The sequence below is a fragment of the Lonchura striata genome, chromosome 8, assembly GCF_050655825.1.
Source record: "Lonchura striata isolate lonStrDom1 chromosome 8, ASM5065582v1, whole genome shotgun sequence".
Classification (NCBI taxonomy): Eukaryota; Metazoa; Chordata; class Aves; order Passeriformes; family Estrildidae; genus Lonchura; species Lonchura striata.
The window spans coordinates 3611029-3628970 of record NC_140710.1 but is presented as its reverse complement, the minus strand read 5'-3'; the positions used below and the strand labels follow the sequence as shown (position 1 = coordinate 3628970).

General features: G+C 44.7%; 1 protein-coding gene across 11 annotated transcripts in view; it reads left to right on the top strand.

Moving 5' to 3' along the window:
• FGGY (FGGY carbohydrate kinase domain containing) overlaps positions 1–17942 on the top strand; it is a 144012-nt gene that overhangs the window by 111907 nt on the left and 14163 nt on the right. For 9 of the 11 annotated variants that reach the window (XR_014957008.1, XR_014957009.1, XR_014957007.1 and 6 more), the window contains 2 exons: positions 15299–15360; positions 17297–17541. Coding sequence is in view for 7 of the 11 variants with exons in the window: in XM_031505565.3 (XP_031361425.3) it covers positions 15299–15360; positions 17297–17378 (144 nt within the window). In the remaining 4 variants the exon portion in view is untranslated. Of the gene's footprint in view, positions 1–15298; positions 15361–17296; positions 17542–17942 lie in introns of those variants that run through there. The other 2 variants (XR_014957006.1, XM_085586152.1) reach the window with 2 other exon arrangements.

Here is a 17942-nt window from a genome sequence, read left to right as displayed (position 1 = left end):
AGCTTGGGAAGTGCAGGGGACCCCTTGAAGGAGAACATTCTGGAAAATAAACCAACTTCTAATCAATAATTTTTCCTTTGAAGAGTCTCTGCATGACAGGCATATATGGGAGGGCTGTACCACTGTCCATCCCAACCTCTCCTTCCCAAAACCATGGGGTGGATGATGATAACACATCACCTTTGAAAGATGCCTTCATTGCCCAGCCCTGTAGCACAAACACATTGGATGCATTCAGCAAAATTCTGCTGAGCCTTGTAGCCTGCAGACTCCTTTTGCTTTCAAAATGTCTGGTAAGACATAAATTTGGCCTAATTTTCTGAGACTGGTAGTTTTCTGTATGTTGTTGTGAAATCACCCATTTCTGTTAACTTTAAGTAGTTTAGGTATTGGATGCTGTATCTTTATTCCAGACTGAGGGAAGCAGCTCATGTGTCTTCCAGCAGATAAATGGGATGTGTGTTAGGCTCTAGGTTGGGAGCTGGCACTTAGCTTAGGTGTGGGAGGTGAGTAATGGCCCTAAAGATGCTAAGCTGTGTGAAGCCCTTCTGATAAATGAGGCCTTTTTGTGATGAGCTCTCCTCACGTTCCTGGACTGGTTGGCATAAAAGCTTTGAACATACAAGCACATTACTCATTATTTACTGGTTGTGGTTGCAAGGTCATTTAATTTCGCAGTAGTCCCATCTAAGGGATGATTCTTGCATTGCATGAAAGGGAGACTAAGCAAGATTCACTTTTTTTTTTATTTGCTTTGTATAACTTTGCCCCTGTAGATATTCAGCACATTTTTCATAAGACTCAAAATGCCAATTGTGTGGCTTTCTGGACATGGATGTCCCACTCATCCCAGAGGAGAATCAGGCATGGAAAGAGAATAAAGATAGGAACAGGGCTTTTCTCTTTCAGGACTAAATCCCCAATAGCCACCATCTCCCTCTCCCTGCTCCCACTCTGATGTTGTTTATTCTTTCCTCTTGTATTATTGCCTCTGTTTTGTGCCTCTCTTTTGTTTAGTAACTTTCACATTTTCTTTTCCCATCTCTTGGTCTTCTTTCTTCTCCTCTCTTCTCTTTTCCTCTTTCCTCCCAACTTTTTCTACATCTCATTCCCTTAGCCCTGTCCTCACATAATGAAAAGCAAAGAGTCAGGGATGGTTTGTGGCTCAGTCAGTGCTGATCCCTCACCTCAGGGCCCCTCTCAAGGCTTGCAGGACTTCAGTAAAGCCTCATGGCAATGCCCTTTGTTTTATGGGCACAGCATATGGACCCTAACTGGGCTGTGCCAGTGTTCTTGGACTGGAAGAGGGGAGATTTATGATGGCACTGATCACAGCGCTAAAATAAACTGTCCTTCCTCAGCCAGAGGAATAGGAGTTTGTAAATGCCAGCATCTTATACACAAACTGAAGGACAGGGCTGAGGGAGCCAGCTGCCCAGGTTAGCTGTTCAGGATCTGAACATGGCAAGGCTTTAAAAGCAGAGAGCCAGAAGAAGTCATTTATATTAAAACAAACTCTGCCATGAGTCATTTGACTTCTTTTTCTCTTACAGACATAGTTTATGTCCCAGGCCTTCTAAGGCCCGGGTAACATCTGATACTCTTTAGGCTGAGCCGGCTTTAGTAGGAGTGGGATCCTGCTTCCACTTACATTGTACCACTTAGAACTCTATTTAATTTGAGTCTTGTGTTTACAGGCTGTAACTGTTACTTATTTGTCATTTTTATGGTAATAAAAAGAGTGTTTGTCTGTGATTCAGTCCTTGCCGTGCTGTTGAACAGGTCTGTGTCCTTCAGCAGCAGCAGAGGAAAAGAGAGGATTTTGCTTTTCACCTCATTAATTTCTCTCATGCAGCTCCAGTCAGGTCAGCAGGCAAGAGGGGGTGCAGGTCCTTCCCATCCCTCCCAACCACTGTCTCAGTCTATTGATGCCAGCAGAGCATCACTCCACATTTTTTTCACACCATTTGCAATGACGTGAATGTGGTTTTTCTTCCCTTTTCCTTCAAAAGAACAAGCACCAAAGTGTACCCTGTCTGCAAAATACAGCTTTGTCTCTTTTACAATTTTTCTTTTTTTTTTATTTTTTTTCATTCTCTCCTTTGCCTTATCCCTTCTGATCTCAGGTGCAAAAAATAGTTAATTGCAGGTAGGAGATGTGAAAGGTGTATGAATTCTTCAAGTCTTATTCCCTGTTTATGCCAAGGCCTATAGAGACCTGAAAGGGGATAATGAAATACAGACAAAGGGCAGGAAACTTTGTCCTACTCCAAAGTTTACAGGGAAAGGCTTCAACCCCTCCCCATCCAGCTTCCCTGGGCAAGGATAACCCTCAGGCCTCCCTGCTAAAAGAGGCTGCACCTTAATTAAGAGCATGACTCTTGTTCCCTCTAGTGGCTAATTGCACAGCATCCCTCACACCAGTGTCATTCCACCGCCTTCCTGCTTCCCTGCCCAAACTTCCTCTCATGCACCCTTTTTTATATGTTCTGTAACTGTCTAAATGTCTCCAAATTATGGTATTTGCCATTCTTTGGATTGTGCCTTCAGAAAGCTGGAAACTCTCCCATGGACAGATGCAACACAGCAGTAGGATTTAGGGCTGGAGAGGTTTTTGCTCCTATTCCAGCCATGGTGGATTTTTCTGCAGCATTACCAGGAAGGGTTAAGGAAAAAGGGCTTCTCTTGCTTTATCAGCCTCTCTGCTCCTATTGTCATTCCTTAAGTATGAACAGATATGGATATCCAGAACTGTTGAACACCTCAAATCCCAGGCTTGTTTCATGTTCTGGAGATAAGGAGTGAGTTGCCTGACTTTCCAGATCAAACAAATACCCTGTAAAATGTAGTGTAGTATGTCCTAAGGACACAGGAAAAAATCAGTGTTTGCCAAAGTAGTTGTTATTACCAGCCTGGTAATGGGAGGTACGGTGTGCTAGTTCAAACTGACACAAACTACTGCACCACCAAGTTCTTTTGAGTATAAATAAAAGCAGAATTTTGCAATGAGAAAATAATCTGTGTAACCTGAGAGGCAGAGTACATAGATTTTATTCCCACCTCAGCCACTGACTTTGTCTGTGACTTTGGCCAAGTTGTGTAACTTTGTTCTTCTTCCTCCTGACTTGTGAAGCAGATTTAGTGAAATTTCCATACCTCAGAGGTGGGGTTTACTGTTGTATTAAAGTGATAGAAGAAAAAGTGCAAAGAAATTCTATGATGATGCTAAAATATTGCTCTGGTGGGTTAAAATAAGTCAGAATGGAATAGCTATAGATTGACAACAGAGTTACACATAATTGGAACATCTTTTGACTTCAAAATCTTACCTTAGAACTGCAGTTGGTTTTTGTGTTAATTTTCATTGCTATGTATATAATATGGAAGATGGTTTGTATACTGTGGCATGGTTACAACTCTGATGTTTGTATCAAGTTTTCGTATTTACAGCATTCAGAACATTTAAAGATTGTGTTGTACATCTGCACAAAAATGCACTTCATATGCAGAATTCTTGTTTTTAGAAAATATTTGGGAAGGAATGGGAGACCACATCCTTTAAAGCACAAATTCACTCAGGGTTTGGATTGGCAATTTCTTAGGAACAGCAAAGGCTAACCCCAGATCAGCATTTTCATTCCCAGCCTGAAGCTTTAGCTGTCCAACACATAACTGAGGTGCTCTTCTTGCTCAGGTATGGATCCCTCTAAACTGCAGTTGTAGACATTTCTGGAGACTTCTGAAAATCAGATGTTGTCCTTTCTTGACTGCAGTGGGACCAGGATTAGCAGAAACAACAGATGCATCTTGCGTTGCTGAGCATTTTCTGAGGTGCATCTGAAACTGATTTGTGACAGGCCAGTAACCCAATGAGAGTAATGTAAAACATCCAGCAGGGTAAGACCTCCTCCTTAGAACTGTATCCTTTTTCTTGCATGCCTGGGTTGCATTTTTTTAAATTAAGTTACTGAGTTGTAGAATGACCCACATTCCTTTGTTCCTGTAAAACCAGAATGACTGACAGCTTTTAATTGCACATGCTCCTACTGTTTGTTGGGAGAGGAGAGGGCAGGAGGGGATCCTACCAAATGTTTGAAATATTATCAATAGAGAAAAGATTGTTGAGCATGAAAAAATGGATTCTTATCAAGGGTTTAGTTAGATAAGTTGCTGATCCTGTCTGATCTTATATAGACCTTCACTAATTATTCCAATGTCAATAACCAAGCCAGAGCAGAACAATGGATAAGTGTGTTTAGAAAGGTGTGCAGTAAAATTCAGACTTGCATCAGATAAAAGTGATTTAATATCTTTCCCTCCATTCTAGACTCATCACAGCCAAAGAAATACCTTTGAACAAAAACTAGTTGGTTTTTTTTTCAGATTTGCTTCATGAAGCAGTTTCCAAAGTACAGAATTGCTGCTAATGGAAAAGCGAAACAAATCTGGGATTTTGAGCTGGTGGAGTGTTCGTGCAAGTGATTAGGCTGTACAAAAGGAGCATTCATCTTGAAATGACAGATAAGTGCTAAGGACAGGACTGAAAACTGTAAATATGTTAGCACTTTAAGCGAGAGCACAGCTTCAGCACTTGTGAGACTCATCAGCTGCTGTAAACAATATGGATCTTTGAGCTGATCTCTGCTGAGATCTCAGCACATCAGATAATGATAGAGTTGTTCATTTTTGTTTCTTCTGTTTTGTTTTGTTTTTGTTTTTTTTTTTTTTTCTTCCTTTCAGAAAGTACTTTCTGCAGACATCAGGCCTGTGGTGCTGCCAGCGCACACTCACCTCCCTCCTGGAGCAGCCACCATGGGGAGCAAAGGACAGGGCTGGGCTCTGCCTCTCCCCAGTTCTGCTCCAGTCAGGAACAGAATGTGCAGCTGCACTGCCACCCTCCTTGCAGGGCTGTGCCCCCACCCACGGCTGGGGAAGGCTCTTTGAGCTCCTCCAGCCTCAGCACACTTCTCCAAGTGTGATGTTAAAAGGTAGTGTTCAGGTGGTGGTAGCAGTTTCTCCTGTGGGGCTTTGCAAAGGGTTATCAGTGACTGAGCTGTGACACTGGAGCATTTCATGTTGGGAAAACTGCATACAATAGAAATTAGTTTGAAACCAGTAAATCCCCTTTGCAGAGAACACGATAAAAACCTGGCAGCCCACCACAGCTCCCAACACTCACTGACCTCTCTGAGATTCTGCTCAGTGACCTACAAATGAAAAGCTCCATGAACCATTTGGGCCTCTTCTATTCATCTCTTTCCCCAGCTTGCTGTCTTTAAATAAAAGGACAGATCTTCAGCAGCAGGAATTGGCTCAGTTCTTAGAATCAGCTGAATGGTGAAGCACAAAGTGGTTTTTCTTCAGTTGTGTCCCCCATTGGCCAGATTTTCCTCCTGAGTGTTTGGTATTAATCTTGTGGTGTTAGTGATTCTCATGGAATATGTGAGGAACTGAGGTGCAGGAGGCTTCACAGAATCACAGAATATTCTGAGTTGGAAGGACCCACAGGGATGATCAAGTCCATCTCTTAAGTGAAGGGCCCCCAAATGGGGATCAAATTCACACCCTTGGCATTATCAGCACCATGATCTGACCAGCTGAGCTGATCTCAGGGCCTGTGTGGCTTAAAATTCAGGAGCCAGTGAATCCAGTGACTGCAATCATGGGAGGTGTGCTGGGAAGAGCTTTCCCCCATAAGTACTTGAGGAGCAGTGGGTTAGGAATTTCTCATTGAAGTGGCTGAAGGGGCAAGGCTTACTTTGAAGCAGGAGCCACAAGGTGCAGCTCACTGGGGACTTCTTAAAAAGCTGGGAAAATAGGATGAGATAGCAAAGTAAAAGTTGGAATGGTGACTGGCTGGGTGTTGTAAGGTGAGAACATCCCTCTGGAAGGATTTGGTGTTGTTTGCCTTTCCTGCAGATAAAAAGGAGAGCTTATAAACCAGCTCTTATAAACCCCAGAGCTTATAAACCTCAGGCTTCCCACATGGCCAAAACGTGGGAAGGTGGAGACTGTCCTGGGTGCTCTTCTCTGTGGGATCTCAGCTTTCAGGATGGTGCTGTGTTGGATCTCAGGCTGTGACCAGCCCAGCTCTTGTGCCACTGGTGCCTCACTCCCACAGCAAATGCACTTCTAATTCCAACTGGGGTGCTTGCAAACAGAACCAGCCTTTGTTTTGGGCATGGGCAATTATAAAATGTGCTCTTTTCTATTTGCCAAATGAATACAAATGGTTTTTTAGAACATCTGCTAAGGGAAAATATGCCTCAGATACCTTTAAAACTCCTGCTGGCGGTGCTGGGCAACAGGTTTAGATTTGCTCAGTAACAAAAGTTATTGAATATTACTTGAATCAAAGGCTCTTTCTGGCTCTGGGGCAGGTGTGAATAAATAGTTCTTGGGTTTGGTTTTGTATAGAAAAACATCAGCCAGGGTGGTGATGAGAATAACCTGACATTTGCCAATAAGAATAGTTTATTCCAAATCAATTTGTTCACAGTCGGTGCCTACAGGTTTTCTGTGCAGTAAATGTGATTGCAGTATACAGACATTGTGCACATAAAGAGATTCCTGCTGACAGAGAAGTTTTAGTGCTAAAGGGAACTGTATTTGCCTTTTCCCAGAGGTCTCCAAAAGAGATACAAGCCAAAGTTTTTAGGAGCAAGGGGAGCAGAACACCTATTGTGATGTGACTTTGGCACTTTCCTATGAAACTCTCTCAACTGTGTGTCCATGGGAATTTCACAGCTCAGGTTGAGCCTCTCCCTTTATTAGAGGGAGATGCTATTAGAGCACATTTGGCAACTAACTGTCCATCCCATCCTCAGACCAGGATTCCCTGCTTTTTAAGGAATCCTTCCCCAAATAAAATTGTTTAGCAATATGTATGCAGCATTTAAAATGCTTTTTTTTTTTAGAAAGAGCACTCTTGGAGGACAGTTCTAGTAGCAGAAGAAAAATGAGAGCAGTAGCTTCTCTCATCCCTGGCTGATTTTCAGATCCTGGAGAAGAAAGGATGCTCAGTTTTAAACAAAACAGGACAGTATCATCAGCTGATCACAGAATCATAGAACAGTTTGGGTTGGAAGGGACCTTTAAAGGTCACCTAGTCCACCCCCCTGCAATGATGAGTGTGCTTTGCTTCAGCTTCACTCAGTTCAGTCACTGCTAGCCTTTAATTTGGGAAAGAAAAATACTTTCTGGAGCAGTGTGCTGGAAAAGGTGGCTGACCCCTTGTCTGTAGCAATTATGGCAAGGAAACCAAATGCCTTGTGCCATGGACAGCTGCTTTTTCTGTGCTGTGCAGTCCAGGCTAAACTCCCAACAGATTTCTCATTTCTTCTGGGATTTATTTTCTTGTTCGCCACTCATTGAATATCTCTGTATCTCTTAAATGATATTTTTTTTTTTGTTGGACATGGGATATCTGAAAGGTTACTAAAAGGCTCTCTCTATATTTTAATGAAATTTTACTCTCTGAACATCTCAACCCTCTACTGGCTTACAGTAGTGAAAGACTTTTTCTAAAGGTCTCGTTTTTTATGAGCCCCTGTCCAGAGTAATTTCTCAAATGCAGTCCAGATTGGGTAAAATGTAAGCATATTTCTGAGGTACAGGGTTTTTTTTTTCTTCTAATAGTAAACCACACATCAGATTAACCAGTTAAAAAATATCCCAAATCAAAACTCACAGCAGGGATTTTCCTCATTAACCTGAGGTAGACACTGGAGCATGGTAAAGAATATATTTGAAAGGTGAGGGGGAAGGGAAGGGAAGGGAAGGGAAGGGAAGGGAAGGGAAGGGAAGGGAAGGGAAGGGAAGGGAAGGGAAGGGAAGGGAAGGGAAGGGAAGGGAAGGGAAGGGAAGGGAAATCAACTCTTCTCAGCCAGTGTTGGAAAAAGGGAAGGAATAAATAGATGAAGAAGAATGAAATACTGCAAATAGTTTTTCTTTCTTGATGGAGTAACCCTAAAGCAGAGTATAGGCAGAAGGTGGTTTTATGACAATCTCCACTAGGTACCCCAAAAATGCTGAAACTGCCCAAAGTGGGGAAATGAACAGAGAGACGTGTGTGGATTAATTAGATCGAAAAAATGTTTTGACAGCATAAGTGAACATATGGAATGAATTGTGAGAACCTGATCCAGTTCCCCATGTGTAAATGATGCCTTAGCCATAGCTCATAAAGCAAATACAGATGCAAAAAAAAAAAAAAAAAAAAAAAAAGGGAAAGAAAGCCCCTTTCCTATCCCCTCCCCCCAGTAAAGCCCAGTCTGTTGCCAGATGGCAAATAAAAGTCTAAACTTGGTGACTAAATGTGAGGAAAGCTGAATGTTCATTATGGATGTTGAAAGAAATCAGCCAAATAAATCTGAATTTTTGCACCTTGGAAGAAGTGGTGCAGTTCAGCTAAATATTGAGTGGAGTGCCTAGCTGAGTGTCAGGATCCCCTAGGCTGAGTCATCAGTGTCTCTGTTTTACCCTCCCTGGTCTAAATCAGAATTGTGAAATGGTTTGGGCAGGGACACCTCCCACTGTCCCAGGTTGCTCCAAGCCCTGTTCCACCTGGCTTTGAGCATGCCAGGGATGCAGAGGCAGCCACAGCTTCTCTGGGCACCCCGTGCCAGGGCCTGCCCACCCTCACAGGGAGGGATTGCTTTGTGTCCAGCTCAGTTCTTGGTGTCTATGTCCATGTGGAATCACACAGCTGCCCTGACTGCCCCAAAGGCTTTACCACCTCAAATTGAGGGTAGAAGCATTGGGACAGATGCTGCAAGCAGAGAGTAAGGAGGGGGCCAGAGAAGCAAAGCAATGTGTTGCAGATTATGCAGAGCTGTTCCCTGGATTAGTTTGCTCCATCCTCAGGAAGGTTGAATAGGGAGAGGGTGGATTGGGCAGTGCCCAGCATCAGGAGCTGGTGGAGGAATTTGCTCTCCTGACTCCCAGTTGAGCTTGTGCCCTGTTAAACACAGCTGCCTATGTCAGCATAACACTTCCAAGCCTAAAAACTGTATTAAATCAATATATTTGCATGTGGTTTTAATGGACAGACCTTCTTAGTCTATTTTAACAGCGATGCTGTGCATGGTTAAATTTATTCTACCTCAGAAGGGGATGAGGGAGATGTGCTGCCAGTGCCAGTTGGTGCTGCAGTCAGGAGCCCGTTCCTGCTGTGGCATCAGCACCATGGCATGGGCTGGGACCTTCACTTACAGCCACTGAAGGGAACAGTCCCTTCATGGAGAAGCTGCACAGGCTCATGTCAGGGGAAGAGCAGCTAAACCCTGCCCCAGACTGCTTGGGTGGTGCCCACAAACTTGATTCATGGCACCCAGTGCCAGCAGTCTGTGAAGCTGAAACAGGAGCTGAGCACTTGGGCTCTTTCCATTGCCCAGGGAAGCTGAAACCCCTGCTAAGCTCTCAGGTTTGTGTCCAAGCAGCTTTGGGCATGAAGAGGTGCCAGCAGCAGAGCCCTCACAAAGCAAACTGCTTAATTATTTGCTAGTCAAAGGCAACCTGGGGGAGTGCAGACTCAAATCAACAACTAACCAACCTATATTTAGTAGCAGAGTGGCTGGAGCTTAGACCCAAACATAGTTTCCAGCTGATAGATGATGTGGCAATCAGAGCTGACCCTCATCCCATTCTAAATTTGGGCTGTGGAATAAGTAATTAATATCATGGCTGGCATGGCAAGGCATCCTTCCAGCAGCTGCCCTGCCACTGCTGCTCCTCTTAGGGCTGTGGCTGTGGCCGGCCAGCCTGGCTGGGCTCTGGAGCACCAAACTGGGTGACCACAGCCTGGCTGACACTGTGGAGACACTAAGGGAGAAGCAAAGTCAGTGCTCTGGAGGCAGAAGTGATCCCGTGGCCTTACCTGTGCTTGTCTCTGCTGCTGTGAGAGCTCTTTTCCATTTGCTCTGGTACTGAGGAGTGAAAATCTTCTCTGGTGCTGCAGGACAGGTTGGGTGATCCATCCTTCAGTGGGATGTGGAAGGTGCAAGAGGTCTGGGAGCAGAACTGGGGACACACCTCGAGTGTGCAAACTCTGCCTTAGCCAAACCAAACTGGGAAAATGGCACAGCCCACTGCAGAGAGAGGTAGCTGAAAATTAAAAGAATAAATTACATGTCCCAGATAAGTCCAGAAGTCTCTTGAAACTTTCTGGAATCTGATTCAGTGCTGGAACCAGAAATGCACCTTGACTCAGTGCTCAGGATTCATCCTTTGGCCTCTGTCAACTCAGGTTGGATGGTTGAAGGGTAGAATAATGTAGGGCTTCTTTTGAGCTGCCTCAGTGTAACAAACAAATGTATAAAATATTCCTCTAAGAAGGGCCAGTGCTGTTCCTGAACATATGGACAGAGAGATTCCAAAGGCCTGTGACCTTTCCTGGAAGAGTGATTCAAGACCTGAGCTGGTGTCCTGCTTGCCAGCCCTCCATCCTTCCATCCTCTTCTCCCTCCTGCTCTGTCTCTCATGTGCACAGACAGACAAAACTCTTCCTCTTTCTCTCTCTCTGAGGTTTGATACACACACAGAAATCTATGTTGGATCAGAGCAAAAGGAAAACACAAACTTGTGTGAAATTTTCCACCTTTTCACTAAATGAATCAAAGCCAAATTTTCACACTTTGGTCTTAGGTGTGAATTTTTTGCTCAGCTCTTATATTTATTCATAATGTGTTTTAAAACTTGGCTTGCTCCATCTAGAAACCCACAGAGAATTGAGTTACAGATTCTGGGCTTTGTGCATGCTGCCAAGATTTGCCCCTATAACTCAAATTTAAGGGTGGGGGAAAAAAAAACACTATAAAAATATTGTATATGGTCCATCACATGCTTTCTTCATGCAGTCATATCCCACTAAAAATAATGTTCTGCAGAAATACACTCATGTAACTCCTGTAAACACAGATAAGATTAATTTTGCATCTCCAAGCTGTGGAACAAGCAATCCCTAAATAAAAGTCTAGAAGGAAATAGCAGCTTTGCTTAAAATTCTTAGAGAAGTTTAAAAGTATTTCTTCAACATCAGCATTTCAAGAAATCTATTTATGCCCCTCAAATCCAAATATATCTGTCACTGAACTTCTTAAAATGATGCTAAAGACATCTGTTAGCTGAGTTTGTGTGTGGAATTAGAAATGAGTGAGAGAGGTTCTTCACTGCTGCAAAATAATTGAAAATTATTACATAGAACATTATTTGTTTTATTTGTTGTGAGGACTAGAAGTGTAAGGGAAGTCACTCTGATAGTTTGAAGGTTAACACCTGCTGAATCCTGAAATCAGCCTGTTGTGAATGGGACAACATTTACATTACTTTCCTCCTGCTGCTGGATCTGTGACAGGAAAACTGAACAGAAACACTGGAGAGGTGAGACTGATCTGAGTGTGAGCATCAGATCCCCCAGTTTGGTGCTTTGTGCAGCCACGTGCCTTCAGCCACTGAAATGGTACAGGAGAACTTGAGATGATCTGTGGTTGTTTCATTGTTAATAATTACCTTAGGTTAAAGTCCAAGCATTTCTTGGGATTACCAAAATGACCAAGTGATGAGAACACAGCTGGGAAGTTGCATTTGTGCTTGGATGCCTTGCTATTTAACTTTGGATACACTTTTAAAAGTCTCAAAATAAAGAAAAAGCCCAACTGAGATTTTGTTACTTGACTTTCTAAACTAAGACTGGTGTCCCTAAATCTGATTTCTCATCTGCTGTGTACTTTAAGGCTCACATCCCATTAATTTTCAGTAATATTCAACCTCATCAGTCCTTGAGTCACAGCTGAAAATCAGACTTGGGGACTATTCTAGTTTGGGCTCGATGATCTCCAAGGTCTCTTCCAGCCTAGTTGATTCTGTGATTCTCTCCACAAGTGGGCTTCACTGGCCTCCCTGTGCAGTCCCAGGGGATGTGGTCTCCTCCTGTGGGATGTGCTGGGTTTTGTGAGGTAGCTCTTGGAGGATCCCAAGGGCAGGGAATCAGAGAAGATGTGTCTCTCAGCCTGAAATTTGCACCTCCTGTGGCTCCTGACCAGGCTGATGGGCGTCTTCTGGTGCCTCCTCCCACACACAGTTAAAAGAAACATTTTCCTTTCCATTATTGAAGGGAAAACAGTTGAAATTTGACAGCTTTAAGATGCTGTGTCAAAGTTGGGCTTCCCTAGGAGATAGGATTTTCCCTGGATTTCCAGTAGGGTTTCCCTTGGAGATTCACTGCCTGATGGGGCTGCCCTGCATTCCTCAGCTGGTAAGTGTTGGATCCCCAGCCCCAGATGATGCTGGAGAGTGGAATTCAGCCACCAGGACCGAGTGGGTTTGAGTGGCTACTGACCTTCCCAGCAGCAAAATTGCACCTTGTCCTGAGATCTTGGGGAGTTTGGTTCCCTGTCCCTTCCCAGGCAGGGATAACCCTGCAGGGCTGGGTTCTCTCCATGGAGAGCAGAGTGTTTACTGGCTTGTATCTGTCTCAGCATTGACACTCCAACAAAAGGTTAGAAATTATGAATGCATCCCTTTATTTCTGCTCCACAGTGCCTCTCTTTTTTTTCTGTGTAAACCCTTCACTTGCCTCTTGCCCAGCCTTTAGAAATGATGATCAAATGCGAACTTTCAGGGTTTATTTATAGTGTAGCCTTTATGGAAAGGGAGAAAAGAAATGATTAAAAAGCAATTTTACAAAATATTTTGTTTTAAGAGAGAATTCATTGTATTTTAAATCACTGTATTCATTGTACTGTCTAGACTGGCAAACAAAGAAGAGAGAGCGTCATTCAAATTAAGATTGTGAAATCCTTGGTGACTGGAATTATGGATTTGGATGTCAACCCTCAAACAAACTATTTCTGAACAGCAGTATTATCACTTCGCTATATTTAAGGCTTTGTTGGAGACAGAGCAGTGCACAAGGTTGATCCGATTCAGTAATGCAATTCTAATGTTCCTTTGTTTCCCATTTCATTATAAATTCATATTTTCAATGTTCTGTTCCTCTTTGTCCCCAGAAAATTGTTGAAAAGACTCTCCTCTGGGAGTAAAGTTTTTTGTTCAAGCTAACAATGACCAAACTGACTTTAAAATGCAGAAAAACACACAACTAAAATGTGAATTGAGAGAGGGAATTAATTTAGGATATTTTGAGCAACACAGAATGGGTGAGTTGTTGAAAATTGCTGGCTGTGTATTTTTTTGCCATGTTATTCCACAGAACCATGGTAGTTGCTGTGAGACTTTAATGCTGTGGATTCTCAAAAGGTCTGTGTATTTTCAGCAGATTTAAAAACACCAAAGTGTTTTAGCTGATAAACTGAGAAACTGATAAACTTGGAAGTCTTCCTCCTCAGGAAGATAGTGAGGGTAGATGATGGGAGTCCAACAGAAGAGAAGCAAGATTTTCTGGAAGCTGTGAGAGTAAAGCAGAGAGTGCATGGAGCACCCCTGTCAGAGGCAGAACACAGCCTGGGAATGGTGTGTGCCCTGTGCACACAGGGGAATGCAAAGCCTGCCCCTCCTTTTCATTTTTGTTGTACCTGTGATAAAAAATGGATTTGCCTGTTTAGACACTTCAGATGTTATGGGTTTTTTCCCGTGCAGTGTCTCCAGGGCAGTTCAAAAGGAGGTGTAAAGCAGGGAGCAGAAAGGAAGGTGACTCTTCCAGTAGTGAGAAAATGTTTCAGGGGGCTTTGTTTTCCCTAAGGCACAATGGAAAAGCAGTAGCCATTGTACCAGAGGGAATTGGCTTTTACTTTGGGGTTTTTTTTTGTTGTGGTTTTTTGTTTTTTGTTTTTTTTTTTTTATTCTCTGAGTGTTCATTCATTTTTTGGATAGTCTCTAAATCCAGCTGGCAGTGTAAGGGACTGACTATTGTAAACAGGGACAATGCTTGAGCATTGTCAGTGTCACCTGTTAAAGGACAGGGAATAAAATGCCCATTTCTCTCCTGGGAAGGATATCAGCCTTTCCATGGCAGTATTTTAATCTGGCTGCTGTGCAGAATCTCAGTGCCAGCAGGCTCACATGTCCCAGGAAAAGAACACACTATCTCTCTGCAAGTGTTATTTCAAGGGTGTTTCTTGGGGAATCAAAGCACAATCAACCTCTGCATGTATGAAGGAGAATGGGCATATGAGAGCACAGAAATATTCCCTGCTGCTGTATCAGCACCCTTAGCAGAGCGGAGTCCTGACTGCACACCTGGCAATGCTTTTGCCTTTGGTAGAGCCTGCCCTGGGCCGGTGACACTGCACTGACATTGCTCTTCCACGTTGTGAAGCTCTGTGAGATCCTCTGCTGTCAAGTGCTGGGTTAGTGGAAAGCACAGATTTCACTAGAGCTGGTATTCCAGCCTGTAAAATCATCCAAACCTTTTAAAAATCCAGCTGTAGCAGCCGGTTGGAAGGTTTCAGCTGCAGCACAGGGTTCTGCAGGGTCATCCTCATTCTTAGGCATTAAAACAGGTTCAGGGTCCTGCTTAGAAACTCTGAACCCTGATTTAGTCACAGACTGACTCTTGAGTTCTGACCTTTAATGTTTTTAACATTCTCCCACCTAAAAGCTGCTGCATTGGTTCTCCTTGTGAAATCACTGCATGTCTGCTGCCTCCACTGTATCCTGAGAGCTCAGGCCTCTTAATTTTGGTGATTCTCATTCCAGTGGATTGCTTGGGAAAATCCATGGAAAATCAGAATCTCACAGAGATCAGGAAAGGAACCAAATTACTCATCCCTCTCCCTTTCGCACATGGCTGTCCCAGAGACTCCTTCTGCAGGGGATGCTGTGAGCTCTGACTTTATTTTGGTCAAAAGCAGAGCAGGATCAGAGTTTGCCTCTTGCATCTTTGTGCTGGAATGTGAGGGCAGCTGTGAGCAGAACAGACTTTCCCAGGTTACCTTCAGCTTGTGGAGCACCCTTGAGTCCTCCCTTGCTGCAGGGAACTGATACTTTCAGAATGTGATTACAGGATCTCAAGTACAGTATCATTTTATTTGAGAACCCTCCCCTCTGGGGATGCAGTGTTTAACATTTCCTTTGGTTAGAGTAAATAATAAAAGATAACTCTGTTCTGCCTGGGACTCCCAGTGAGAGAGAGGAACAGACTTTGGTTACTTAGGATCTGCAGAGCTTTGTTCTCTTGACTACTTTATAATGGGATTGAACATATTTGCTGCCATCTGGCCTGTTCAGCCGAAACAAAATACATCATTAATGTTCCGATTGGTTTTGAAACATCTTGTTCTTGTCAAAAAGTATTTTAAATCAAAACAGGCTTTTCCAGTTGGTGTTTGTCTTTTCCTAGGAGGCCATGGCAAAAATGGGGAAAATTGGGAGAGTCGTGCAGCCCAACCACGAGCATAAAAGGTAATGGTGTGTTCCACTGGGAGAGTTCAAGGGAGATAAAGCTGGGGTCTGGAGATGAGGTTGGGGTGTGTCTTTTTGCAGCCCTGCTCGACTGGAGTAATGTTTCACATACAGATACTTTAAGAATCATGATGCATTATATTTTATAAGAATTGTTCATACTGTATTTCTAAGGATTATTTCTATTAACTTTTAAAGTTTGATTCTTTATATTCCATTTTAAGGATTACTGATGTTACATTTAAAAGGAACATTTCTAGTAGTTGTTAAGGATTATCTTCTATTACATTGTATTTTAAGGATAATTTGCGTTACATTTTTAAGGACTCCGGATTCCACGGGCGGCGGCGCGCGGGCTCCCCCTGGCGGCGGGCCGGGCTGAGGGGACGGGGCTGGGGGAGACTCGGGGCCCCAGGAGGGGCTGGGGGAGCTGGGGAGGGGCTGGAGAACCCCTGAGGAGCTGGAGAGGGGCTGGAGAACCCCTGAGGAGCTGGAGAATCCCTGAGGAGCTGGGGAGGGGCTGGAGAACCCCTGAGGAGCTGGGGAGGGGCTGGAGAACCCCTGGGGGGGCTGGAGAACCCCTGGGGGGGCTGGAGAATCCCTGAGGAGCTGGGGAGGGGCTGGAGAATCCCTGAGGAGCTGGGGAGGGGGTGGAGAATCCCTGAGGAGCTGGGGAGGGGCTGGAGAACCCCTGAGGAGCTGGGGAGGGGCTGGAGAACCCCTGGGGGGGCTGGAGAACCCCTGGGGGGGCTGGAGAATCCCTGAGGAGCTGGGGAGGGGCTGGAGAATCCCTGAGGAGCTGGGGAGGGGGTGGAGAATCCCTGAGGAGCTGGGGAGGGGCTGGAGAATCCCTGGGGGGGCTGGAGAATCCCTGAGGAGCTGGAGAATCCCTGGGGGAGCTGGGGAGGGGCTGGAGAACCCATGGGGGAGCTGGAGAATCCCTGAGGAGCTGGAGAGGGGCTGGAGAACCCCTGGGGGGGGGCGGGCTGGAGAATCCCTGGGGGAGCTGGAGAATCCCTGAGGAGCTGGGGAGGGGCTGGAGAACCCCTGGGGGAGCTGGAGAATCCCTGAGGAGCTGGGGAGGGGCTGGAGAACCCCTGGGGGAGCTGGGGAGGGGCTGGAGAACCCCTGGGGGAGCTGGAGAATCCCTGAGGGAGCTGGAGAATCTCTGAGGAGCTGGGGAGGGGCTGGAGAATCCCTGAGGCAGCTGGAGAATCTCTGAGGAGCTGGGGAGGGGCTGGAGAATCCCTGAGGCAGCTGGAGAACCCCTGAGGGAGCTGGAGAATCCCTGAGGAGCTGGGGAAGGGCTGGAGAACCCCTGGGGGGGCTGGGAAGGGGCTCAGCCTGGAGAAAAGGGGGCTCAGGGCTCTGCACAACTCCTGACAGGAGGGTACAGCCAGGGGGTCGGGCTCTGCTCCCAAATAAGTGACAGCACAAGAGGAAACAGCTTTAAGCTGTGATGAGTAAAGTTTAGATTGGATATTTGGGAAAATTTCTTTGTGGAAAAGGTTGTCCAGCCCTGGCACAGCTGCCCAGGGCAGTCCCCATCCCTGGAGGGATTTAAAAGCCCTGTGGATGTGGCACTTGGGGACACGGGGCAGTGGCGGCCTTGGCAGTGCTGGGGGAACAGTTGGACTTGGTGATTTTGGAGGATTTTTCCCACCTGAACGAATTCTATGAAGATGTGGTGTCTCACTCTCACGACAGAGACTCTGTATGAGAAGCCAAGCTGGCTGTAGGGAAACAAAAGGTGGAATTGCAGCTTGGGTGGAAACTGCCCCAGCAGTGCACAGGGAGGGCTGTGACCCCAGCAGCAGCTGTACCTAGGAAAGAGTCAAAGTGTCTTTAATGCTAAGAGAAGCAAGTAAACATGTATATTGCAGGGGATTTAAATCCTCAAATCTCAGACTTTGCTGACATTAACTTTCTTACACAGATTTTATGACAAGAAATACAAAGTATTTTTGAAGCTTGTGGAGCACCAGAGAGAGTATCGCTCCATCATGAACAGCTTGTGATCCAGAGGCATGGGAGCTGGGAACAGCAGGTGAATTTCCAGGCATGTGTGATGCGGGTAATTTCTTCTTACTGTACTGTCCATGATAAAAAATATCCTTCTATCGTTTAAAGTATATGTTTTAATTTTTAATGAGAAATAAAATGCAGTCACTTTACTGGGAAGCACTGGGTATTTTGTGTTAATAATCCCTGCACACAGGCGCAAGGAATATTAATTTGTTCCAGTCAGGGAACACAAGACAACCAGTTGCAGGTACCCCAATGCCAGTATTTGGACTGGCAGGAACAGCACAAGAAATAACATGATTCACTCAGATGGACTTGAGTCCATGGAGTCAATATTCACATAGATGAACTTTACACACTTAGCTTGAGAGAAATTCCTTCTTTAGTATTGGCTTAGGCTGCAATTCCCAGTTAAATGCAAACAGGAGTCGCACAATAACAAAATTATGCTTGGGTTATTTGGAAAATAATAGTTTCTGGCTTTTTTTTAATGTTCGTAGTCAGCCCTGAAAAACATCTGGTAATTTTTTTAAAGAAACAATGCACTTCCTGCCTTG